General features: G+C 37.4%; 3 protein-coding genes across 3 annotated transcripts; 1 reads left to right on the top strand and 2 right to left on the bottom strand.

Annotated features, from left to right (window-relative positions):
* Positions 1 to 514: 514 nt before the first annotated feature.
* On the bottom strand, positions 515 to 10688 carry LOC105695935 (peptidyl-alpha-hydroxyglycine alpha-amidating lyase 2). Its single transcript, XM_023433677.1, has 7 exons — positions 9807 to 10688; positions 8448 to 8605; positions 7903 to 8101; positions 5535 to 5736; positions 5185 to 5373; positions 2071 to 2183; positions 515 to 1949 (listed from the first exon to the last, which is right to left on the bottom strand). The coding sequence occupies exons 1-7, from the start codon at positions 9987 to 9989 to the stop codon at positions 1848 to 1850; spliced, it is 1146 nt and encodes a 381-aa protein (XP_023289445.1). The 5' UTR covers positions 9990 to 10688; the 3' UTR covers positions 515 to 1847.
* A 2364-nt stretch (positions 10689 to 13052) lies between these two features.
* LOC105695895 lies at positions 13053 to 16822 on the bottom strand. The gene is made up of 3 exons (XM_012417902.2): positions 16686 to 16822; positions 16135 to 16260; positions 13053 to 16040 (listed from the first exon to the last, which is right to left on the bottom strand). The coding sequence occupies exons 1-3, from the start codon at positions 16719 to 16721 to the stop codon at positions 15858 to 15860; spliced, it is 345 nt and encodes a 114-aa protein (XP_012273325.1). The 5' UTR covers positions 16722 to 16822; the 3' UTR covers positions 13053 to 15857.
* A 3088-nt stretch (positions 16823 to 19910) lies between these two features.
* LOC105695893 (NADH dehydrogenase [ubiquinone] iron-sulfur protein 4, mitochondrial) lies at positions 19911 to 21436 on the top strand. The gene is made up of 3 exons (XM_012417899.2): positions 19911 to 20054; positions 20494 to 20820; positions 20910 to 21436. Exons 1-3 carry the CDS (start codon positions 19993 to 19995, stop codon positions 21085 to 21087), a joined length of 567 nt encoding a protein of 188 aa, XP_012273322.1. The 5' UTR covers positions 19911 to 19992; the 3' UTR covers positions 21088 to 21436.
* The last annotated feature ends 2845 nt before the right edge of the window (positions 21437 to 24281 follow it).

Raw genomic sequence — 24281 nt, 5'->3', positions numbered from 1 at the left:
TTGGTACGAGTAGCTGCGTCCAATTGGTGGAGATGCATCCTTTCATATCTTTGTTTCTTTTTTTTTCTTTTGTAATAAGCGGCCGGTTGGTGTTCTTCGTTACATGTTCGTCTCGACGCGAAAGTTGACGTTCGCATGCGACATACTTATTGTTACAAGTAGAATTAGTACGCTTCACCCTAGGGCTAACATTTCCCGTCTTTCGGTGCATGTACATAGACGTCGAAATTTCCCATCTAACATCGATTGAATCACGACGAAGAGGTTGATAGGTAGATATACGCGACACTTAAGGTGATGTGAAAGTGGCGTCAAAGAAGTCTCGCTTACGAAACTTATCTCCAGTCAAAGTGTATGAAATCGTTTCAAAATTGAAAATGTAAATATGGAGGCTATAAGGGACGTCCTAAAACCCATAAAGTTCCAATTTTTAAAAATTTGGTTATAGGTATTTTCAAAATATTCTATAAAAAATGAAATTTCACGAGGTCTAGGACCTTCCTTATAGCCTCCGCGTTCAGGTTGTAAAGTTTAAATGATTCGGTACACCCAGTTCGTAAAACAATTTCATGAACGATTGAGCTTTCGGATGCCACTTTCACATCCCCTTAATGAACATCCCTTCCTTTCATCGATTAAACTGCGAGTACTAGGATTAGTCGTTACCGCCTCTAAGTATCATTCTGAAAAATATTCATTTTTTCGGATATGCCGAGACACACTGATTATCCCTATGACACGACAGCACCGCAATGAACAACGAATACGAAGGGAGTCGAACATCGATGATACGTCGAACATTTAGCACACCTATACCTCTGATTAATGAATTTTGAGAAAAGAATGTAATTTAAGTACGTGGTTGCCGCTGGGGATCGTTAAGGGGGTGTGAAAGTCGTATCTGAAAGGGGAATCATTCATGAAACTTTTCTATGAATTGAGTGTACCGCATAGTTTCAGACTTTGTAACGTGAACATGGAGACTATAAGGAAGGTGCTGACACCCATGAAATTTCATTTTTATACAAAATTTTAGAAATATTTCGAGAATTGAAATTTCACGGGTGTCAGAACCTTACTTATAGCCTTCGTAATCACATTGTAAAGTTTGAAACAATTCGGTACACCCATTTCGGAGAAAAGTTTCATAAACGAGGCCTCTTTGAGGCAACTTTCATACCCCCTTAATCGGCATTATATTCATTGCGTACCGTCGAGGTTTGCAAGCAATTGCGATTGGTACCCGGTTAAGTGTAACGTGAGAAAAATTGTGTGGGGGTGTGCGTGTGTAATAATATGCATATTCATATTATTTCTCGATCCCTTTTGTTTCCTTCCCAACTTTTGTCGCATTCTATGACGTCACAGATGGCATGGGGTAACCTAGCACGCGTTGAGACGCTTTTACCGAAAGTACACGATGTGATCCGTGAACTTTCTTTTATACAATGTGGATTATGTAATTGTCTATAATTTATAAAGTATCGAGTTATTCCGCAAAATGGGAGGACACAGTTTACGGTGAGAATTTTGACGACTATTTGATAGGCACCAAAGTAGGCAAACTTTGAATTTTTTTAGTGCCGTCTGATGTGAACGTACCAGAGAGTACCGCTTCTATTGTATGTACTATTACATTGTACTCTTTGATACACGAAACATACGACAGGGAAAAATTCTTAGGATGATGCAATGCACCAAATCATTGCACGCTTTGACGATCGTATCAGACACTTGTCAAATTCGTCTAACGTTGGGTTGCAATTTTTTTTTTTTCGATTTTTCTTCTTTAATTATTTTTTTACACGCATGTCCACGCAGGGTATGTTCACCTCGGGGAAGGTTCACTAGACGAGGTCGAACTTCCAAACCTTGTTCGGCCCGATCTCCGACACGTAGAGTGCAGTTCCGTTCGGGCAGACTGCGATTGAATGTGGTTTCTGGAACGACTGGGCGGGAAGTAAGATGATTAATAAATGAATGATGATTTTACAATTTATAAAAAATATGGAATTAAAATTAAACATCAATATATACGTATTGCATGCATAAATAATCATTATTGCTTACGCCGCTGAAAGGACCCCAGTGCCTCGCTAAGTCTTCAACTTTGGTGCTCATCGTGAAGCCCCGAATCGGAATAACCGGCGATGTTGGGCCATTGACGGCATAGATGTAATTACCTGGGTAATTAATATTACAATAATTAATTCATCAGATATTTTAAAATTCTTAAGTAAATTATTACTAGTTGATATTGTTTCCTTGCATCCACAGGAAGTCGGACTACAATTTTGTTACGTTAAACGGAGAAATTCTTCGTCTTGAGTGTTTTAGCCTTAAAGTCGTTGCTAATGCAACCGCCCTAGTACCATACAATAATTTCTAAATATTTCTCTGTAATCTTTGCTAAATATATTAAGCGACAGATTTTTCAAGATTTCTTCTAGATTTCATTCGAAGATATTTGAAATATTTGTTGAAAATCTCAATGACATATTTAGTTTCAATAATTTATAAACATATAGAGGAATTATTTTTTTAATTTATGAACATACAATAAAAATACATTTCTTTTACTTCACGACTATTGTCGGACACTTCATTTGGTATCAAAAAACACGAGAAATTTTTCTAATACTTTCATTCCGTTATGTCATTATAAGAGCAAAACGTGTGATTTTGATTTTAAATATTTTTAAAACGTTTATAACGTATTCGGCAGATAATATTAANGGCCCTAATTGACTGCAGAGGGACCCCCTGCGCCATCTGTGATTTCCAGGTCAATTAAATTTTCACTCCGAGACCCCGTATTACCATCGTTTTAGCATAGAAGCGCATACAACTCTTTTTTTGCCTTTATCCCGTTCAAATACGAGTTTATCGATTACCAGAGTGTTCTAAATTGTCGTAAAATTGTCCTGACCCTTTCGCTTCTCATATCAGAGCCTTCAATAATTGTATATTGATCGAAATATGAGAGATCGACGTTATTTTGGTTCTGGTCTGGGCTAAGCTACAAAATTTGTTCCAGAAATCCAAATTTTGAAAGTGTCGGGATAGTTCCTAGCTGCTCACGAGTGGTGTGTCAAAGTTTCAGACAGTTCAATTCAATATCCTTAAGAAAAGTGTCTTATTCGAATCGACTGATTTAAGGGGTGTTTCACTTCACCTTAAATTAACTTGACAAAGTCCGAGGTCTCGTAATTACAAAAAAGTGAAGGTAACGCGAAACCGGAGAAGGAACCGCGAATACGGCTTTACTTTAACGCCCTGGGCCGATATTATACGGTTAATTACTCGCAGCCGGTAAGCACTCATAATTGCATCAACAGCGCCGACGGACGTAATTGCGTAATTGCATAACGGAGCTATGCCCTCGTCCGCACGTGCGTACATACCAGGTGTATAAGCTTAAATCCGCTGTTTTTTAGTCAGAAAAACACATGTTTTTTTCATTGAAAGCGAAGAAATAATTTGTTCAAAGTACTGGCCCTCGCCAGCAAACATTTGTCCCATCTCTCGGGCAATTTATGGATACCACGCCAAAAAAATTCCTTTACTTTCGAGGCAAACCACTCATCAAGCCATTGTTGGACCTCTTCGTAAGAATCGAAGTGTTACTCAGCGAGTGCGTGGCCCATCGACGAAAACAGGTCGTAGTCGGAAGGGGCCAGGTCTGGGGAATAAGCGGCGTGGGGTAGCACCTCCCAGTTGAGGGCCTCCAAGTAGTTTCGGACCATTTTTGACGGGTGCGATGGGGCGTTGTCGTGGAGAAAAATCAGCTTGTCATATCTTTGCTGGTAATCCGGCCTCTTTTCACGCAAGGCACGGGGCAATTTGATCAGTTGTTGGTGGGAGCGGTGGGCGTTGACAGTTCCACCGGGTTTTAACGGCCCATAGTAGACGATACCCTGCTGATCCCACCAAACGCACAGCATCGTCTTCTGTCCGAAGCGATTTGATCAGTTGTTGATGGGAGCGGTGGGCATTGACAGTTTCACCGGGTTTCAACAGCCCATAGTAGACGATACCCTGCTGATCCCACCAAACGCACAGCATCGTCTTCCGTCCGAAGCGATTTGTTCTTGCGGACGATTTTGATGGTTGGTCGGGATCAACCCACGATTTCTTGCGTTTAGGATTCTCGAAAAATATTCACTTTTCATCGGCAGTCACAATCTGATGCAGGAACGACTTTCTTTTTTGTCTGGCGAGTAAGATTTCGCATGTGTTTTGGCGTAGCTCCATCTGCCTATCGGTCAATTCATGCGGCACCTATTTTCAGATCTTTTGAACCTTTCCCATGGCACGTAGGCGCATGGAAATGGCTGGTTGAGTAACATCCAATTGCTCGGCAAGCATTTTTTGCGATTGGGTATCGTCCTCGTCCAAAAGAGCCTGCAATTGATGGTCCTCAACCTTCCTGGGCCGACTTTCACGCTTTTTGTCGCTCAGGTCAAAATTGCCGTCTTCAAACCGACGAAACCAATCTCTGCACGTTTCCAATGAGGCACTGTCGCCGTAGGCCACCACAAGCATTCGATGCGATTCGGCAGCCGATTTCTTCCAATTGAAGCAAAAAAGTAGAGCTTCTCGCATATGCTCTTTTTCTGTCAAGAACTAGCCCTAATTACCAATGGAAAAATTTATGCGTTGTATGAAATTGCTGATGATGCACACTGATTATTGTTGACAGATGTCAAACTCATACAAAACAAAAGTATGGCGTGTCTATAGTAACTTGTTATGCTCCCTAACGCAATCTATGAGCAATCGACGGATTTAAACGTATACACCTGGTATGTCCATATACTTCCAGGGCTTTGCGTATATAGTGTTATGCAATTTCCCACGTAAAAGTTCACGCGCTGATGCTGGACCTAGGTGTCATTTCTCGGTAAAGACCCTATTCCCCCTTTCCTTTCCTGAGATTTGACCACGTAAGGTCTTCTAACTTCAATGAAGGAATCGCAAAAGACAAAATGCGGCATTCGTTAAGCAGCCATCGAACTGAGTAAGTCTCTTGCCCTTCGAAACTTCTTTTCGAACACTGTAACTGATTGGATCTCAACAAAGAGCCCAAACGTATAAATTACTATTATAATAAATTGTATTTTACTGTGAGCGTATGAAGAAATTCATAACAATAGATATGTACATACGCGACACGGTACGTACCATCTGATGCCACTGCGAAAACTCTGCCGAGGTCGGGCCTCTGAAATGTGAACGTTGGATCGCGTGATCTTTCAGTTCCGTTTAGGCCGATGTTCAGACAAATTACTCTCATGTTTTCACGATCGGCCACGCAAACATCCCCCTTATCCAGGATGGTCAGAGCATGGGGTACTTGCAGAGACAGATGGTCTGAAAAGATTTCATTTCGATTTAACGAGGTGATGGTATCATCTAAAACGCTAAGTAAGAAAAGATTTCTTTAGATTTGATATAGTGTTGATATATATTTTTTTTAATGTTTTGTAGAGTCACAGAATTATATAGGTTGGAAATAAAGTGTAAGTAGTTGCCTCCGGGTTGGGGAATTATATCCAGTAGTTCTCCAGAAGGGTTGAACAACATGATCCTATTGTTGCAATATCCGTCAGCTATGACAATTTTGCCGGTTTTGGAGACGGCTACCGAGGTTGGTTGACAAAAATGCGTCGCGTCATATCCTGGCTCGAATCGCCGACCAAGGATCAAATTTGGGGTCTTGGAACCTTTTAGGAACTGAAATAGAGATTTTTCTTCATAACTTTTAAGTTTTCATTTTTTAAAGCCTTTAATTAATAGCTCTCAGTCTCTTAAGGTGATGTGAAACACGTCGAGGAACTTGATCGACGTCGGTAACAAAAGTTTTTCTAAATACCTACGTTGCCGATGTTCGTTTTTATATTGGCAGCTGTGTCGTATTATATTGAGTATTGTACTAAATGGCACACTCCATCTGTCGTTTTCATACGATAATTATAAAGAAATCGAAGTAAAACTCCAGAAATCCTCTGAACTCATACGTTCTGAGGCCCTAATTGACTGCAGAGGGACCCTCTGCGCCATCTGTGATTTCCGCGTCAACTAAATTTTTACTCCGAGACCTTGTATTACCATCGTTTTAGCATAGAAGCGCATAAGACACCTTTTTTGTCTTTATCCCGTTCAAATGCAAGTTTCTCGATTACCAAAGTGTTCTAAATTGTCGTACAATTGTCCTGACTTTTTCCTAATAATTATTCTTTGATTCTGCAGTAAATATATTGCGGAAATGATTTACGCGATCTTATTTTACGCGGTCAGATATGTATATACATACATACTTTCCTATAAGTTTTAAAATTGACAATTTTATACAGTCAGGATTGTGAAATTAGTGGGCGGAACGCGTGACACAAAAAAAAAACTTTCCTAGTAGCATAGAATAATTTCTAAATATTTGTTAGTTATCTTTGCTAAATATCTCAAGCGACAGATTTTTTAAGATTTCTTGTAGATTTCATTCGAAGATATTTGAAATATTTCTTGAAAATCTCAATGACATATTTAGTTTCAATAATTTATAAACATATAGAGAAATTATATTTTTTAACTTATTAACATAATAAAAATACATTTTTTACTTCACGACTATTATCGGACACTTCATTTGGTATCAAAAAACACGAGAAATTTTTCTAATATTTTCGTTCCGCTATTTCATTATGGGAGCAAAACGTGTGATTTTGATTTTAAATATTTTTAAAACGTTTATAATGTATTCGGCAGATAATATTTAAAAAATACTTGTATTAAAATGAAACAAAATGTTTTTTATATCTGGTAGAAAAATATTATGAAAACACATGGAGCTAATATTATATAAATATTATAGGGATAATATTCTGAAGTAAACGTTTTGCCAATATTTCAAATGTCTGGTAAATATTTACAAAATGTACGATATTCGTTAAATATATAGAAAATATAGGATAAATATTTTATGCTACTAGGGTTTGTTGCGTTAGACCCGTACAAGGCATTGTCTTTGGCCGCTGGGCCGTTGTGCGGAAGCGAACAGGGTGACTTTGGACATTGAGAGGACGATATCGTTACTATACCGTTTAGATTAATAATTTATATTTTTAAATTTTACCCCAGTCATATCTAACAAACTTTCAATCACACGAAAGAAGAGAAAGTTGAGGTCTTTGGACGTGAAAATGAAAATTTTTAACCCACTTGAAGAAGGAGAAAAACCTACAGCGATTGCTAAAGCATAAGCTCTTCAGTTAGCCAAAAAATTGGAATATGCCATTATAGACAATGATCCAAACATTCAAAGAACCTTAGTTTCGTCAAAATTTAATGAAATGTTGCAGCGTATATCAGTAAATTTATGAAAACTTAGTAACAGAAAATATTGAGAAAAACTTATCTGAAAAAATTTACATTCACGATGCAAATGAAGACGAACTTCCAAATATTTCAAGCAATGATGATGAGTTTATGCCAATTAAAAAGAAAAGGCTTATTGTTTTGAATTACAGGAGCGATAGTGACATCGAATAAAACTGACATACTTCTGTTTTCTAAAATGTCTTACTTATTTCTTTTTTCGTTAAGTTATGTGAACTAAATCTATACACATGTATTTCTAAAACTTTTACTAGCTTTTATTTCCAATATTCTTCCTTTTATATTGACGGATTCAATTTACCCGATTTTTATTCGCGTAAATCAAATCTACGTGGAACAGATATTCGCGCAAATTGAGGGACAGGTGTATATGATTGTCCACCGGGCGGACATTCTGCGTTCGTTGAATGTTGTATACTTTACTGCATACCTTATACTTATACACTGTATACCTTAAATATTTGCATCATATTCCGGGAACAACGGTCATTTGGGTAGTGAATTTACCTTGAAGACTTGGTGCAGAGCAATGTCCGTTAACCACACATTTCCGAAATGGTCCACGTGGATTCCATGGGGCATATAGAACATGTTACCTCCCCAACTGTCCTCGACATCGCCTGTGTAAGGATTTAATGTCAAAACGGTATCCTGCTGTATTGGCCCACGAAATTCCTCTCGGTATTGGAAGTAACTGTTGAAGGTTCTGTGCATGGAAAAAGAAACTCATTTCATCTGCCTTTACAAGAAACAGCAAAAGACGTAAACAATCATGATTATACGAAGCCGCTAGTGTATTCTTACGGCAGCAAATTAGAACTTTGCTCTAGTGAACTAGAAGGTTGAGCGTAACAAATTTTTCACTTTTTTCAAAAGATCATTTGCCCAAGAATTCAACATTGGGTTGTCTTTAGATTCCAAATTGCGCCAATTAGATTACATTTCTTGGCAATGCATTTTATGTTATTCGATATGGAGGATTTTGTGCTCTACGCGTTAAAAAGAAATATCGAATAAAGTGCAATTTTAAGTTAGGTAAAATAGAAACTTACTGATAGTCCCAAATTCGATCTCCGCGATGGAACACTACTGGTTTTCCGGAAGGGTCCACGGAAACTCCAGAAATTTGTCCTAGATTTTGGGGTCCTCGCCATATTCGGTTCTCAATGAGCTGCGGCACCGAGATTTGATCAGCTACTGATTGTATGGCCTGTCAAAAATTATGGAAAATTATTCTCTAAAACGAAACTGGACAACTTTACCTTCATAAGTAACAAGTTCCTTCCTCATTCCCTGTCATCTTCTTACTTGTGAAACACGTCGAGGAAATTCATCGACGTCGGTAAAGAAGATTTTTCTAAATCCCTACTTTGCCAACGTTCATTTTTAATATCGACAGCTGTGTCGAAGTATATTGGGTATTGTACTAAATGGCATACATCACCTGTCGTTTTCGTACAATCATTATAAGGAAATTGAAGTAAAAAACTAGAAATCCTCTGGATTCATGGTTTCTTAGGCCCTAATTGACTGCAGAGGGATCCCCTGCGCCATCTGTGATTTTCGTGTCAACTAAATTTTCTGAACTTGTGAAACACGTCGAGGAATTTCATCGATGTCGGTAAAGAAAATTTTTCTAAATCCCTATTTTGTCAACGTTCATTTTTAATATCGACAGCTGTGTCGAAGTATATTGGGTATTGTACTAAATGGCATACACTACCTGTCGTTTTCGTACAATAATTATAAGGAAATTGAAGTAAAAAACTATAAATCCTCTGGATTCATGGTTTCTTAGGCCCTAATTGACTGCAGAGGGACAGGAAAAGTTTTATGAACGATTGAGCTTTCGGATGCCACTTTCACATCGCCTTAAGGGAATGTAAAAGCAGCATCTGAAATCTCAATCGTTCATGAAACTTTACTCCGAACTGGGTGTATCGAATCATTTTAAACTTTACAACGTGAATATGAAGAGTCTAAGGTAGGTCCCGAAACTCGCAAAATTTCATTTTTTGTAAAACAATTTTGAAAATTTACTCCGAACTGGGTGTATCGAATCATTTTAAACTTTACAACGTGAATATGAAGACCCTAAGGTAGGTCCCGAAACTCGCAAAATTTCATTTTTTGTAAAACAATTTTGAAAATATCTATAAACATATTTTTAAAGAATTAAAATTGTATGGGTGTCAGGACCTTCTTTCTAGCTTCCATACTCACATTGTCAAGTTTCAAACAATTCGGTATACTCAGTTCGGAGAAAAGTTTCATAAACGAGACCTCTTTGACGTCACTTTCACATCGCCTTAATCTGACGAAATGTAAAGAAAATATTGCACTAGAAAATAAATTGGACGTGCGCAGACGGGATGCAAGTGTACCGGAAAGTGAGAAAGTTCCGAACTTACACGAAACAGTCCCAGAAGAAGTTCGTCCTCCCCAGGACAATCTAAGCTGGTCCGGGGTTGGTTCTCTTCGACGAAGTTGTCCTCAAGGCCCGACCGAGGAAGGCTAATGGTTTCAACCCCGAAGATGGGTATCGCGAGCACTGGAAGGACCCTCAACAGCTGAACGACAATTCGGACGGCCATATTTATTCAACTCGAGTGGACTTTCCTCCCAGCGCTACTCACTGTGGATCAATATGTCATCGGCGCAAGCGCACGAAAGTCCCTGGTCGTCTAGACTCGTTTCTGGTTTCAGGGTCTAGGTCTACAGCGTGCGTGGATAAAGTCACCGAGCACGAGACAGGAAGTATTTTGAACCGGCTGATAGTTCATCAATGGGAAACTCTATGTCAATTATCATTATCTCTGTTTTAGCTCGTGATGGAGTCCCTGACATGGAGTTGGTGGACAGTATTTAGGGTTACCCCGGTCCCGTACTCTGTCATGAATTCGCGGTGAATGAATCACTGTTTTTGGTAGCGGATCGGCACCCAACGAAGAATCGTGCCCTGATCCGCGGAAGACTTGGCTTTTTGATAACTCTTTTTGAGATTTTCTTCTTTTTTCTTTTACTTTACTTGGAACAGCTAGTTTAGATTTGACGTTGATGCTCTAATCGGTATCCCGATGGGTAAACTGCGCAAATTGGTTACTCGGTAGTTGCAGACACTTGGAGCTTTTGGATGTCAATTTGGTCGGTTATGCGATTTGGTTTTAAATTCCCTATGAGAAGTCCACGGTTCGCGGTGGGGCGGAAATTTGTAAGCGACAACTTAGGTGGAAGTAAAGTGAACTTAGGCTGGCAGTTGGCGAACGAGCCGCGCCATGGATTGCCTATGACCAACTGCACTGGTTCCAGGAACTGCTGCAAGGTCCTAGTCAGTTTTACCAGGTGGACTAATCGATAAATCTGCGCAGGTGCCTTTATCGGCTCCAAGTAGTCCTGGCGGGAGAAACGATCGATTTTTGGTGAATTGACTTTGAGAATCTAGGTCAACCTAGGATACTCCGGACATCCGTAGATGCTGCGGCTTCTCTATATTATTACAATCTGTCATATGATACATTATGATTATGTAAGTGTTAAAAATATGAGACATTTTTTATATTAGCTCTCAACGACGCCTTTTGCAAATATACAGGGTGTAACATACACACGGTGGTCAAGGTTTATACGGCGCTTTCTTTGGTGAAAAAGGAGTCGAAAAGTCCTGTACTATTTTTTTCTACAGCGCATAGTTTTTCTGTAATAACTAATGGAAGCACAGCCAATCAATCGCGTTCTCCAACGGAATGTACAGCGGAGAGGACGCTGGAAAGCTCCGTTCGGCTTCTGCGGCGTCGCAGTTTTACCGGCGTCCTCTCCGTTGTACATTCCATTGGAGAACGCGATTGATTGGCTGTGCTTCAATTAGTTATTACAGACAAAATATGCATCGCAGGAAAAGATAGTGCAGGACTTTTCGACTCCTTTTCGTTCCATGCATTCAGCTGTCTGCTATGTAGAAATTTTAGCGGCGTCCTCTCCGCTATATCTTCCGTTGGAGAACGCGATTGATTGGCTGTGCTTTAATTAGTTAATACAGAAAAAATATGCATTGCAGGAAAAGATAGTGCAGGACTTTTCGACTCCTTTTCGTTCCATGCATTCAGCTGTCTGCTATGTAGAAATTTTAGCGGCGTCCTCCACGCTATATCTTCCGTTGGAAGACGCGATGGATTGACTGTGCTTCAATTAGTTATTACAGAAAAAATATCCATTGTAGGAAGAAATAGTACAGGACTTTTCGACTCCTTTTCGTTCTATGCATTCGACTGTCTGCGACGTAGCAATTTGACCGGCGTCCTCTCTGCTGTACGTTCCGTTGGAGAACGCGATTGATTGGCTGTGCTTCAATTAGTTATTACAGAAAAAATATCCATTGTAGGAAAAAATAGTACAGGACTTTTCGACTCCTTTTCGTTCCATGCATTCGGCTGTCTGCGATGTAGAAATTTTAGCGGCGTCCTCTCCGCTATATCTTCCGTTGGAAGACGCGATGGATTGACTGTGCTTCAATTAGTTATTACAGAAAAAATATCCATTGTAGGAAAAAATAGTACAAGATTTTTCGACTTCTTTTCGTTCCATGCATTTGGCTGTCTACGACGTAACAGTTTTACCGACGTCCTCTCCGCTGTACATTCCGTTGGAGAACGCGATTGATTGGCTGTGCTTCAATTAGTTATTACAGAAAAAATATGCATTGCAGGAAAAAATAGTACAGGACTTTTCGACTCCGTTTTCAACAAGCATAGCGCTGTATAAACCCTGACCACAATTTTTGTTACACCTTGTATACAACTTAAATGATAGTGTAACAATGGTGCATATTCATCCATGAAACCGTTTATTTTATTTTATTTTTACTTCATACCAGGAGACTACTAGTTTTAATAAGACTTAGTATTGTTTTTAAGAAACATTCTTCAGGATTATTAAAATTTGGTATTACACAGTATTGAACGGCGAATCTGAGGATAAATGGCGATCACAGGTATCGTGAAACTGCTTAATAGGCTTCCGGTAGATAATGTGTTAAAATTATTCATTAATTTAGTTGCAATAGCCTTTTGGGGCGAGAAGTTTAGTATGGCCCTCGGAACCAAATAGTTGTGGTTTTTACGCTAAAAAAACGGTTTCGTGATATTTCCCAGCTATTGATAGAAGGCCTTGAACTTGACCGAGACGCTACCACGTCTCTTGATAAGAAAATCGATACCATCGCGCATGTATGTTGCAAATTGGTCTTGTCTAGTGCATACATGGGTAGATAGGGTAACGACGAAAATAAATCCGAGCTAACTATCCTAGATATCAACTACCGTTTCTCTTTTGAGATATTCGTATCATATTTCGAGATTTGTGTAAAAAAGGAACGTGGATTACAACTATCCTCGATAACACTTCAGCTCCCTTTTAAGCTATCACAACTGGTGGGTTGTTGTTGTTAAATTGCATTATTGAAATTTACAGCCTTGGAAAGAAAAAGTACTATAACATATTTTTAAAATTTTGTAAGCCTCTTTTTTTAATAAATCGGAATCTAATGGGGTAGTAAATGCAGTAGGGTGTACAGACACTTTTTATTCTTTATTTCGTTATATATGTCGTACTACATCAATAGAATCGTAATATATATTAGAGATCGTCTAAGGTGTAACATAAAATATTGTCGCAAAATCTTTTAACTAGATTTGTATCATTGAATGTGATGATTATATCATTGATAGTGAGGAAACACGAAATTCTTGAATTCTAGTACAGCAGTATGAATGTCCTGGTATTGATAGTCATTGCATCACATATCGTTATCACTTTTCACATTTTGGTGTTCATTATAACGAACATTTTAATTTTAAATCTCATTGAGATTTTAAAAAACACGACGGTTAATCACGAGCGATCACGTCTTAAAAATTGAAATTATTAATGTATCAATGAAAATGAGAAAGTATCATACAAAATTGATTAAAAGTGATCAACTTTCGTTGATCTGTGACGGTGTGATCATTCTCATTTGCTGGAAAATCGGTCATCAATAAAATTTTACCAAACTTATTCTAATCGAGTTCTGTAACAATTTTTTTGATATCACGTTGATTGATAAAATTAATTATACCTACTATACCCATGGGACAATTTATAAAGATAGAATTGTTTACCATATCCTGTGGAGCGTTCAACCTGAGACACCATTGTATACAACAAATAAAGCATTTTAGAAAAAACAAAAAGTTTCTTGATGTCGAGGGGGAAGTATAATGGTAACGATCATTATTTATTTCAAGTTCATTTCATGGTCAACTTCAATTGTTTAAATGGAAACTCTATTTTTTTCATTTCGACATTGTACTTTGTGGGAAAAAGAAGTAATTTTCGTTTAAAACATTTTTTTAACCGCGTAAATGTTGCAAGATGATAATAAAAATGATGTTAAGAACTTTCCGTTCCGAGTTACATTGTTCAACAGCTCCTTTTTATTATTTACGACTTTATGTATGTTAAGGAAAGTCGTCATAGTTACAGCTTTTCATGTCAATTAAGTCTATTATCCGAGCAAGTAACGTTTACAAATTCCAATGTACTCTTTTGTTGTCGCAGAATCGTATTAAACCACATTCATTCATTAGCTTTTGACAAGTGCCGGAAGATCTCATTAAAATCTTTCTCGTCATATAATTCGTTAAGTGTTCATTTTAATTGCAATTTCAGTGTTAGGTAAAGAATTGGTTATACAGTTATCACTTGCAGAAAAAATTGAAATCATTTTCAAATTTAATTATTATTGCAAGTGATTAAATTCTTAAAATCTCCATTAAAACCTTTTTCGTCATATGATTCGTTAAGTGTTCTTTTCAATTGCAATTTCAGTGTTACGTAAAAAATTGGTTATACAGTTATCACTTGCAGAAAAAATTGAAATCATTTTCAAATTTAATTATCATTGCAAGTGATTAAATTCTTAAAATCTTCATTAAAATCATTTTCGTCATATGATTCGTCAAGTGTTCTTTTCAATTGCAATTTCAATGTTAGGTAAATAATAGGTTATACAGTTATCAGTTGCAGAAAAAATTGAAATTATTTTCAATTTTAATTATTATTGCAAGTGATTTTTAAGGAAATGCAAGGGTAAAGCTCAAGGAAAGGAAGCACTGAGCTTCTGTAAAGTCCACTAGATTGGAAAAGATGGTCCAATTGCATGGCCTCCTAGATCACCAGATCGCACTTCTCGTAATTTCTTTTTGTGTAATATTCTTAAAGAATTTCCCAAAAAGTTTCAATCCCTCCACAATGTAGGACGAAACGTATTAAAGAAACATGTAGAAAAATCGATGGACTGACGTTAATGCAATATCATCAATCTTTTATAACGCGCGTTAAGAAATGCATTAATGTTAAAAATTACCATTTTCACCTTATTAAAATGATGAAGGCGATTAATTAATTTGTAACTGTGAAGACTTTCCTTAACCGACACAAAGATTGACTGATGTAAATAGCAAAATGGTGCTATTTAACAAGGTAACTTGAAATCGAAAGTACTTAACATTATTTTTATTATTATTTTACGAAATTGAAGTCGTGTAAAAATGTTTTGAATGAAAGTAACTTCTTTTTCACAAAACACAATGTCGCGATAAATAAATAGGATTTCCACTAAAAAGATTGAAGTTCACCTAGAAATGACCTTGAAAATGAAACCTGAAATAAGTAATGATCGTTATCATTTTACTTCTCCCTTTGACATCAAGAAACTTTGAAATGACAATTTTTTCTATATAAAGCTTTGCTCAAAGTATACGACGGTATCTCAAGTTAAATTTCTCAACCGGTATATGTACACTGTATAATCGTACATACACATATGTTGTATTCTAATGCATCCTTTCTATCTTTATATGTAATGTACAGGTGATAGTAGGTAATGTAACATAAAAGAAAACCGTAATTGTTCACAAAAAGTTATTTCTTTACACCGGCTTGGCGGTATTAACAATAATCACAAATATTGGAAGCTCATTGTCGTCATTGAGACCATGATGCTCATTACATAAATGGCGTTTCTAGGAAACCCACGAACGAACATCAGTAAATTGAGACTGCCCATGGAAATGAGCAATACGGTATTAAACGTACGGTACATGTAATTTGATTATCTATGAAGATTTAACAATTCAATTAGCGAGATATTATAGAATAACTTCCAAAGGGAGACACCCGTTGGTAGACTTTAGAAAAAGCGTTAAAGGTTCAGAATATGTCTGGTTTGTTAAGCTCGAAGCATGCGATAATTGCGTTTTTGCTTGGTAACGCAGGATCAACTGCATAATAAACAACTAATTGGGACCTATGTTGATCCCAATTTTTATTAAAGCGCGTGGGTAGATTTTGATTTTCCATTCGTTTCATGTGATCGAAACTTCGTTTGACAATCAAACAGCGACCTTGTGCTATCAGGTGGTATCTCATTTATCAATTTCTAGAGTTAACGATGTTTCCGGTTGGGTCCATATATATCCGGTTTTTGTCATGCTGCAATGTGCGTTGTAGTATCTACCCGGTGCCCTACAATAAGACCATCTCGGGCAACGGCACCGGAATTTGTTGCGAAATTCCTCCTTGCATACTTCGTTCCACCAGCATGTCCTCTAAGAAACGGTGTTATTAATTTCTGCTACCTTTCCTCTTAGACGTAGTTATTTGAAAGTGACCATACACGATATGAAAAATTAATTTCAATACCTCTGCCAGGTACCCCCTCACGCTCTGATCGCTGTAATTCCTCTTTGTAAGGATATGCCTTGCATTTACCGAATATACTCTGGTGCATAATGCCAGGACCAACAGTAAGTACAACGTCGTTCTGTCCTGCAAATGAGAAAAATTGTATCAAACCACATAGATTGAAATTCTAATTTGAAACGTAGAATTTTCAAGGATAGATAGCCCCATTAGAATCAATGTTTCTTCTTAGACATCTCTCAATATTGAATTTAATAAGATAACCCATTTTATGAGTCGGCATTCATTTATTTGAAGACTCAACGATTTTCTAGGTGACCACTGGTTCATAACGCAAATTTGTGAAAAACTAGCTGATTGTACGGCCTCAAGTGGTTGTTAAAGGTACATCGGTACTTCCATCCTGATCCAGGATTGTCGTGGGCGGAATACTAATACGCAACAGCTGTTCACAGCAGATACCTTGATCAATGAGCGTGACGTAACAGCCTTGGTGGTGCTAGATCGCAGCCATTCCAGCCAATGATTAATTTCACACAGAATTTACTTACGTCCTCGCGCATCTTCACTGATCGGCCGCTGCACATTACGTGTTGGATGACATACCACGAGTTCGCATGAAAAGGGGTTATTTCTTGGAAAATAGTACTATTCGAGAGGCATGTCTTCCAGGAGATAAGATTCTAAGAGGAAACCTGGGCCGAGTCGCGGACATGCGTACTACGTCGGCTCTGCCCTTGTTGGTGTCGTTTGAGGTAGGTCTGTAGATTCGTCCCAACCGGAATTATTGATTTTTTACTCTCTCGTTTTGAAGATTTCAAAGTTTATTTCGGTTGAAAACTCTCTAAGAGGGTCTTTATATTTTTCATTGCTTCTAGACAATAATACCATGAAGTATATAGGATGAAATGTGACATGAGATAGAGATTCATGAGATTAGTGATACTTGTACGGTCAAGGCAGGGAAATCTAAAACTGAATTTAGTTTAAGGAAAAATAAAAATTACGCGAGGGGAATTATTCAAGAAAGGGAATAACCCTTTTTATTTCCACGGGTTATAAGACGCGAGAATACGTTAGATAATTGGGGCTGGAGATTTAAGGTGAAGTGAAACACGTCGAGGAACTTGGTCGACGTCGATAAAGAAGATTTTTCTAAATGCCTACGTTGCCGACGTTCGTTTCTATATCGAATTATATTGGGTATTGTACCAAATGGCATACTCCACCTGTCGTTTTCGTATAGTAATTATAAAGAAATAGAAGTAAAACTCCAGAAATCCTCTGGATTCATGCTTTCTGGAGCCCTAATTTACTGCAGAGGGACCCCCTGCGCCATCTGTGATTTCCAGGTCAATTAAATCTTCACTCCGAGACCTCGTATTCCCATCGTTTTGGCATAGAATCGCATACAACACTTTTTTTGCCTTTATCCCGTTCAAATGCGAGTTTATCGATTACCAGACTGTTCTAAATTGTCGTAAAATTGTCCTGACCCTTTCGATTCTCATATCAGAGCCTTCGATAATAGTATATCCATCAAAATATGAGAGCTCGACGCCATTTTGGTTCTGGTCTGGGCTGAGTTAACAAATTTGTTTGAAAAATCCAAATTTTCAATGTGTCACGACAATTCTTAGATGGTCATGAGTCATGTATCAAAGTTTCGGACAGTTTGGTCCAATACCCTTAAAAAAAAGTGTTGTATTCAAATCGACTGATTTGAAGGGTGTTTCACTTCACCTTAAGGTGACGTAGAAGGTTGTTTTAGCAGATCGATGACGATCGAATTCCTCAGATACAATTTTTTTTTAACCCTTTCGTGTCTAACGTCGGATATATCCGATGTCCATGAACTCGTTGATGTCGTCACGGTTGCGAAAGGATTAAAGATGCATGAATTTATTTGCCTGAAACTTTACCACACGATTATGAAGGTATCGAATATTGTAACGGACAGTAGAAAATTACATTAAAAAAATTTATTTACCTAAGACTAGAGTAAACATAACGTCCTGGTCACATATTTTGCTGTTATTCATTTATAGAAGGCTCAAAAGTAACAATTCAAAGTGATAAGGATTATTTTTAATCATTTAAAACAAATAGTAATAAAAAACGACACTTTCAGGTGCAAAAAGTGGGAAAAAACGTATTTGCGAATTTGGGGTTCACAGGGTGTATTCCTTCCTCAAATTTGTTTACTTTACACTGTTAATTTTCCTCAATTTTATTATTGTGGGCTTTGTTACGACTTTTCCGAATGATCGGCTCTCTGATGACGATTATTTGTTTATCTGCTATTGTTTTTCCCTCCAATTTAATTTTGCAGAGAGCAGCGCCAGCTTTTAGAAACTACTTCCTGGACTTGACATTTATCCGTATATAAGCGTTCTCTGTTTGCTTCACTTTCATAGGCAAAGTCAGGACTGGGTAATTTCACGTTTTTCGAGGTTTTTGATGTATATTATGTAAATCAAGTAGTTTACAAGAGGAAACGTAGAAAACCAGGAGAAAACGTATCAAATATGGCGGACAAGACAGACGTAGGGCATGCGGTATCCGCTAGGTTATAAACATCCATCTTGTCCATTTGTTTCATCCCATAATTTACTTTTAGGTCTTCCACCTTTATACATGTTTATATAAATATTAGATACGAATCTTACGACTTCAAATAGCCGTTATAAACAACCGTCAAATGCACATATATGCATACGTTTCAAATTTCCAAGGCTGATTTCGAATGTGCGCGGATTTATGGATGCGTAACGCGCAATCCCCTTAATAGCCAATGAGAATCTCTCTTAGAGGTAAATAGGTGGACTCTCATTGGCTAATGACGATATTGCGCATGCGCTTTGCACATTTAGTTTGGGGTAATATACTTCGTGCCTGTGTAGAAAATTAGGGATATATTATACTTTGTAAGTATAGAAAACCACGTATATTACTTGACGTATTATACTTACCCAACCTTGGGAATGTATTATACTTTGTAAGTGTAGAAAACCACGTATGTATATTACTTGACGTATTATACTTACCTAACCCTGGGTATGACCATCACGAGTGCGTGAGCCGCTAGCGGCGACTGTTAGATGGCACCACCATCGCGATTGCGTGAGCCCCTACCATAAATGTGTTGCGCCTAGAGTTCGAAAATTCTCGGCAATATTAAATTGGAGAAGGTAACTGTGAAACATACCGTAAGTTACCGGAAACATTGAGAATTTAAGAGAACGTTAATTTTGTTATTTATACTTTAGGTTTCTTCGTTAAAATAACTTTTTTTTTTCAATCAACTTCAAAGTTCAAGCTAAAGAGTAATAATTACTATTAGAAAATATTGATTATAGCGTCGTATTTACCTCCAGCTAAAAATATTCACGTATGTACAACTTCACGGAAAATTCCATGCGATTTGTTTCAAACGAACTGATATTTCATTCTGCGACGAAGCGAATGGGAGGTTTTGATTGGCTACGGAGAACGTACAACGGAAATTCCCCTCTACGATGTTTCTCTATAGCTAATCGAAACCTCTCGTTCGCTCTGTTGAAAAATTCAAATTCTCGATCAATTTACAACTACTTTTTACAACTTCTCGAGAAATTACCGATAAGTTACCGGGAATTTCTCTTCGTTTCTGACGTAACTTACTGGATTTAGAACTCTAGTTGCGCCGCCACTGAGGGGTAACAGGTAGTAAGTGCGTTAGCTGTTCGCATCCTCCACCGGGGGCAGCACAGGGCGGGATCGCGCGATCCTGCAACCTTGCGCGTGAGCAATCTCACAACTCATCTTTGTGGTGAGTTCGTTTCCTTTTTCGGTTTGTGAGGAAAAATAACTTGAATAATGGCATCACGTGCATTGTTAAAAGTGTGTATCGGAGATGTTCTTCATAATAATAGAATGACGTAAGATTCAATCACATTTAATTTATTAGGCTGATATTTATTTAACTCCATCTGATCCTAACCTCTCCATTTTATGTAATAGTCTTACTTATCAATAAAATGTCAGTTTACGTTTTATTATTGCCTCGTGGACAAATAGAACTGGTTGAATTTGTCACAGTAGTATTGTAATGAATTTATAAATATTTTTTCTTAAAGTAATATCATGTATGATCGTCTGACACATGGTTAGGTTAGCCTATGCCATTTGGGTCTAAATTACATGGAAATAAATTTCATCTCCTGTTAATTATTTTTATGACAAACTGAATTAATATATAAAGTTACTTGTTAAGAGTATTCCATACACTAGACAAGCATTTCAAGAAATAAAAATAGCAATTTGCTATTCCTAAGTTTGACTGGAAATATTTTAATCTGTATATTATCTTCTATACAGATTTGGCAGAACGATTTTTACTACTAGTTTGAATAACAAATCTATTGTACCAAAGGATCCTGAGTTAAAACACGATGAAGAATATCTCTTGCCACCGGCAGAACAACAATATCGACAAAAGCTAAGGGGGGACATCGCAATTCCCGTACCTGAAAATGTTGGTATCGTATCGGGTGTCCCCGAAGAACACATAAAAACTCGTAAAGTTCGTATCTATCAGCCAGCAAAGAGTGCCATGCAGTCTGGAACGAATAATATTGATTTCTGGCAGATCGATTTTGATACACGCGAACGATGGGAAAATCCTTTAATGGGATGGTGCTCTACGTAAGTTGATTGAAATTACTTATTTACTTTTAATGTGTAGTTGTAAATTGATCGATATTATGATGACACTTCTGGATTGTATATTTTAGAGGCGACCCAATGTCAAATATGAAGGTTGACTTTCAAAGCCCGGAAGAAGCGATAGAGCATTGCCAGAAAATGGGTTGGGATTACTACATTCAAAAGCCTAATCGTAGTCAACCAAAGCCACGTACGTACGGTATGAATTTCTCTTGGAACAAACGCACCAGAGTGTCCACGAAGTAAGTCAAAAATACATATATGTAGTCGTCGTTGAACATTGTAATGGTGTATTTTAATAATTTCACTTGTATATAAAGAAGCGTATCTAATAAAAATGCAAGACCTTTAGGTTTAAATAGTACACGTTCGTCGCTGTTTTCATGGTGATAGACGTATCACGGTAGCACCTTAGCGCTCGACCTCGTAATACGATTACGAAAATAATATGAAGTACACTCGTTATTAGCAATAAACTCGATTATTTATTGTTTAGGAATAATTATATAATAGTTTTATGATATAATAATTTTATCGTATTATTAGTAAAACAAGCAAAAAGTTCTTATACAATAAAGTCTAACTTTGTTCTTGCCCTCGTCGCTTTAAATGATGCACTGAAGTATCACTAATATTTATATATATATTTATAATAAAATATCTGACTAGGTAACTATAATATTGCTGATTCGATACGTGTCACCGAACCTAAGAATCGTAGAAATCACCGCAGGCCTTTCGAACCCTAAACAATCGTCAACAGCCAATCTACAAATAAAGTACAAGGAAAAATACCACGTTACAAAAATACGTAAAGGAAACGTATTTCGTCTCGTAAATCCTTCCTAAAATGGTCAACTGCTACTCAAAAATCTTTATAGAAGTACGCATTAGGTTGGAGTCTCACTGAGCGCGTCGGGTGTCACAAAGACCGCGGCGGGTCAACGCATCGAAGATGAGAAACCAATCGGAAATGCGCTTAATCTCGTTCGTTACTTGCATTGTTTTCTGGTCCCCGAGGCGTCACACAGTGGCGAAAATGACGAAAAAGCTGGTCAAAATTATTTGTTTGCTTGAATGTCAATTTTTTGTATTATAACATTATTTTTCATTATTCAGGAGGAAAAATGAAGAAACGAAAAGTTAGCCAAATAAGAGTACCCTAACGAAATTTATCCATGTTATAGTCCTAACTTTTCTAATTTCGTATCTTATCGTTGTTTTGCACATTTTTGAGTTCTCAAATTATATTGCTAAATGTAAAACTGTACAGATGTTAAACATAAGAGGGGAATCATGGGACCAACAACGTGCATTATGAAGATACCTTACTTCTTTCTACTTGTAGAACAAAGACAGCTGATTCTTTTTAATTTCAACGAACAATGGCATAAGCTAAAGATTCTTTTTTGAAACGCCGCGGAATATCACGGGATTCATAACATTTTCAGTAACTGAAAACAAAATGTAAGAATGCCGCATTAGAATAAAGGAATAATTTTATGCGATATTTAAAACTTTTTAGCCAATACAAAATAAACTTTGAAAGGCATGAGATATTATATGATTCTCCAGCAATATCCTACAATTTACGGAATTGGAAAGACACTCTAAAAAAACATCACGCTTACTCAAACTTAGTAAAATTTTCCTTCTTACAGACCGTTGTCAGTACCCACTGAACACTGTTATATAACTGTTGGGTAAATGTTACATCTTAACTAACTTGTCTAACTAACATGTTATGTAGCATAAAAGTAACATGGAAGTTAGATATTAGTTATTATTTCCCACTCGGTAAGGTAACATGTTATGTAACATGTTATATTAATGTTATAATTTCAGTTACTTTAAAATAATATTAATTTATCAAACATTTAATAAAAAGGATCACGTCATTTTATCCCAAATTACATAATTTTTGGTTTTTAATTATTTTTTGGTCTCTTGACAGTAGTTAGATATTAAATGACAAATCAGACTTTCAACGAAATTATGTAATGTTAAACTATCTGATTTTACTTAAAGACAATTAGGATTTCATTCGACTAGCAAACAATGACTGATAATGTATATGCGTGTACGAATTAAAATCACTTTTTCATACGAGTAGAAAACAAAATATGACGTATATTAATCTTATGACATTTGACGATGAATTATGACAATGACGATGACGATGACGTAATAAAATAAATAACAGCCCCAATGTAATTCTGTTTTGTTACAAATATGTGCTGCATATACACAGTAATATCAGGACAGTAACATAGTGTAAGATGAGAGTAACAAAGTTACGCTACATTTATATAGATATGATATTAACAAATGTTATGTAGCCCGTTAGCTCCATGTTACATAATCGTTAAGTTCCTGCATTGTAACAAATGTCATGTAACCAGTTAGCTCTATGTTACGTATCTGTTAGGTTATTACATTGTAACAGACGTTGTTATTTCTTAGTTTTAAGTCACATAACTGTTAGGTTTGGTGTTCAGTGGGTAGTTCGTCCGAACGTCAATATTACATTGACGTTCCGAACCGTACATAACAATTAGGCTTCCATCGTTTTGGCAATAAATGTCGGAATTACTCCTGTACCCTATCTGACGATCTGATTCTAAATTTCAATCTGTTTCCAAAATACAGATTTCTTTTTTCAGGTTTTGGCCAGCTGTTTCGTCATTTTGCCGCTGTGCGTCGCTCCGTGACTCTGGACGTGTTCAGTGAGAATCCGGCTGTAGGTTAACCGTTTGAGTGGCACGTGTCTTTGCTGTTTTCCCGTCCAAAAGTGTCAAGGAGCGCTTTTTTGCTTGTCTTATTCCCTCTCCAAAAGTGCCAAGCGGCGCGATAGCGCTTGTCTTATTCCCCGATTAAAAATGCCAAGGAGCGCTATTGCGCTGTTTTCTGCTCTATACGGTAAGCGGTAATGTTCGACTGAAATTAAAATTCGTTCTTTTACCAGCTGTCTCATTCTTTTACTTTTACCTAAAATGGAATGGTAACCGTAAAGTCGCGCATCGACGGAAACCGAGCGTGTCGCGGTTATCGGCTTCGCAACCTAGAACGCTGGCGCTGTTCGAGCGACACAGAAGAAGCGCAAAATCGCTCCTTGGCACTCAAACGGTTAATGACGAATCATCGAAGGTGCAACAGGTGATCACGCTTCTCAGGTTCGGACTAGATCCGTTCTTTTCGTAGGCGCCCCAATAAGGGCCATATATTTAACATGGATCACGCACGAACGCACGTGCGTATTCCCACCGGCACTACAACAAGAAATCTCGTTATTATGAGCTGATCTTGACGCCCTGGCACAGGATGACCATGATAAAAGTGAACATCGGCGTTAACCAAAGCATCCCCTCGCTCTTTTAAGAGGCTATACCACCGTGAACGTCGAAAAAATGACACATTTTTCACAATTTTTCTCTCTAGAT

This window comes from Orussus abietinus, unplaced genomic scaffold (assembly GCF_000612105.2).
Source record: "Orussus abietinus isolate OABI.00-Male unplaced genomic scaffold, Oabi_2.0 scaffold193, whole genome shotgun sequence".
NCBI classification, from domain to species: Eukaryota; Metazoa; Arthropoda; class Insecta; order Hymenoptera; family Orussidae; genus Orussus; species Orussus abietinus.
Note: the sequence above shows the minus strand (reverse complement) of the source record. Positions and strands in the feature narration are given on the sequence as shown.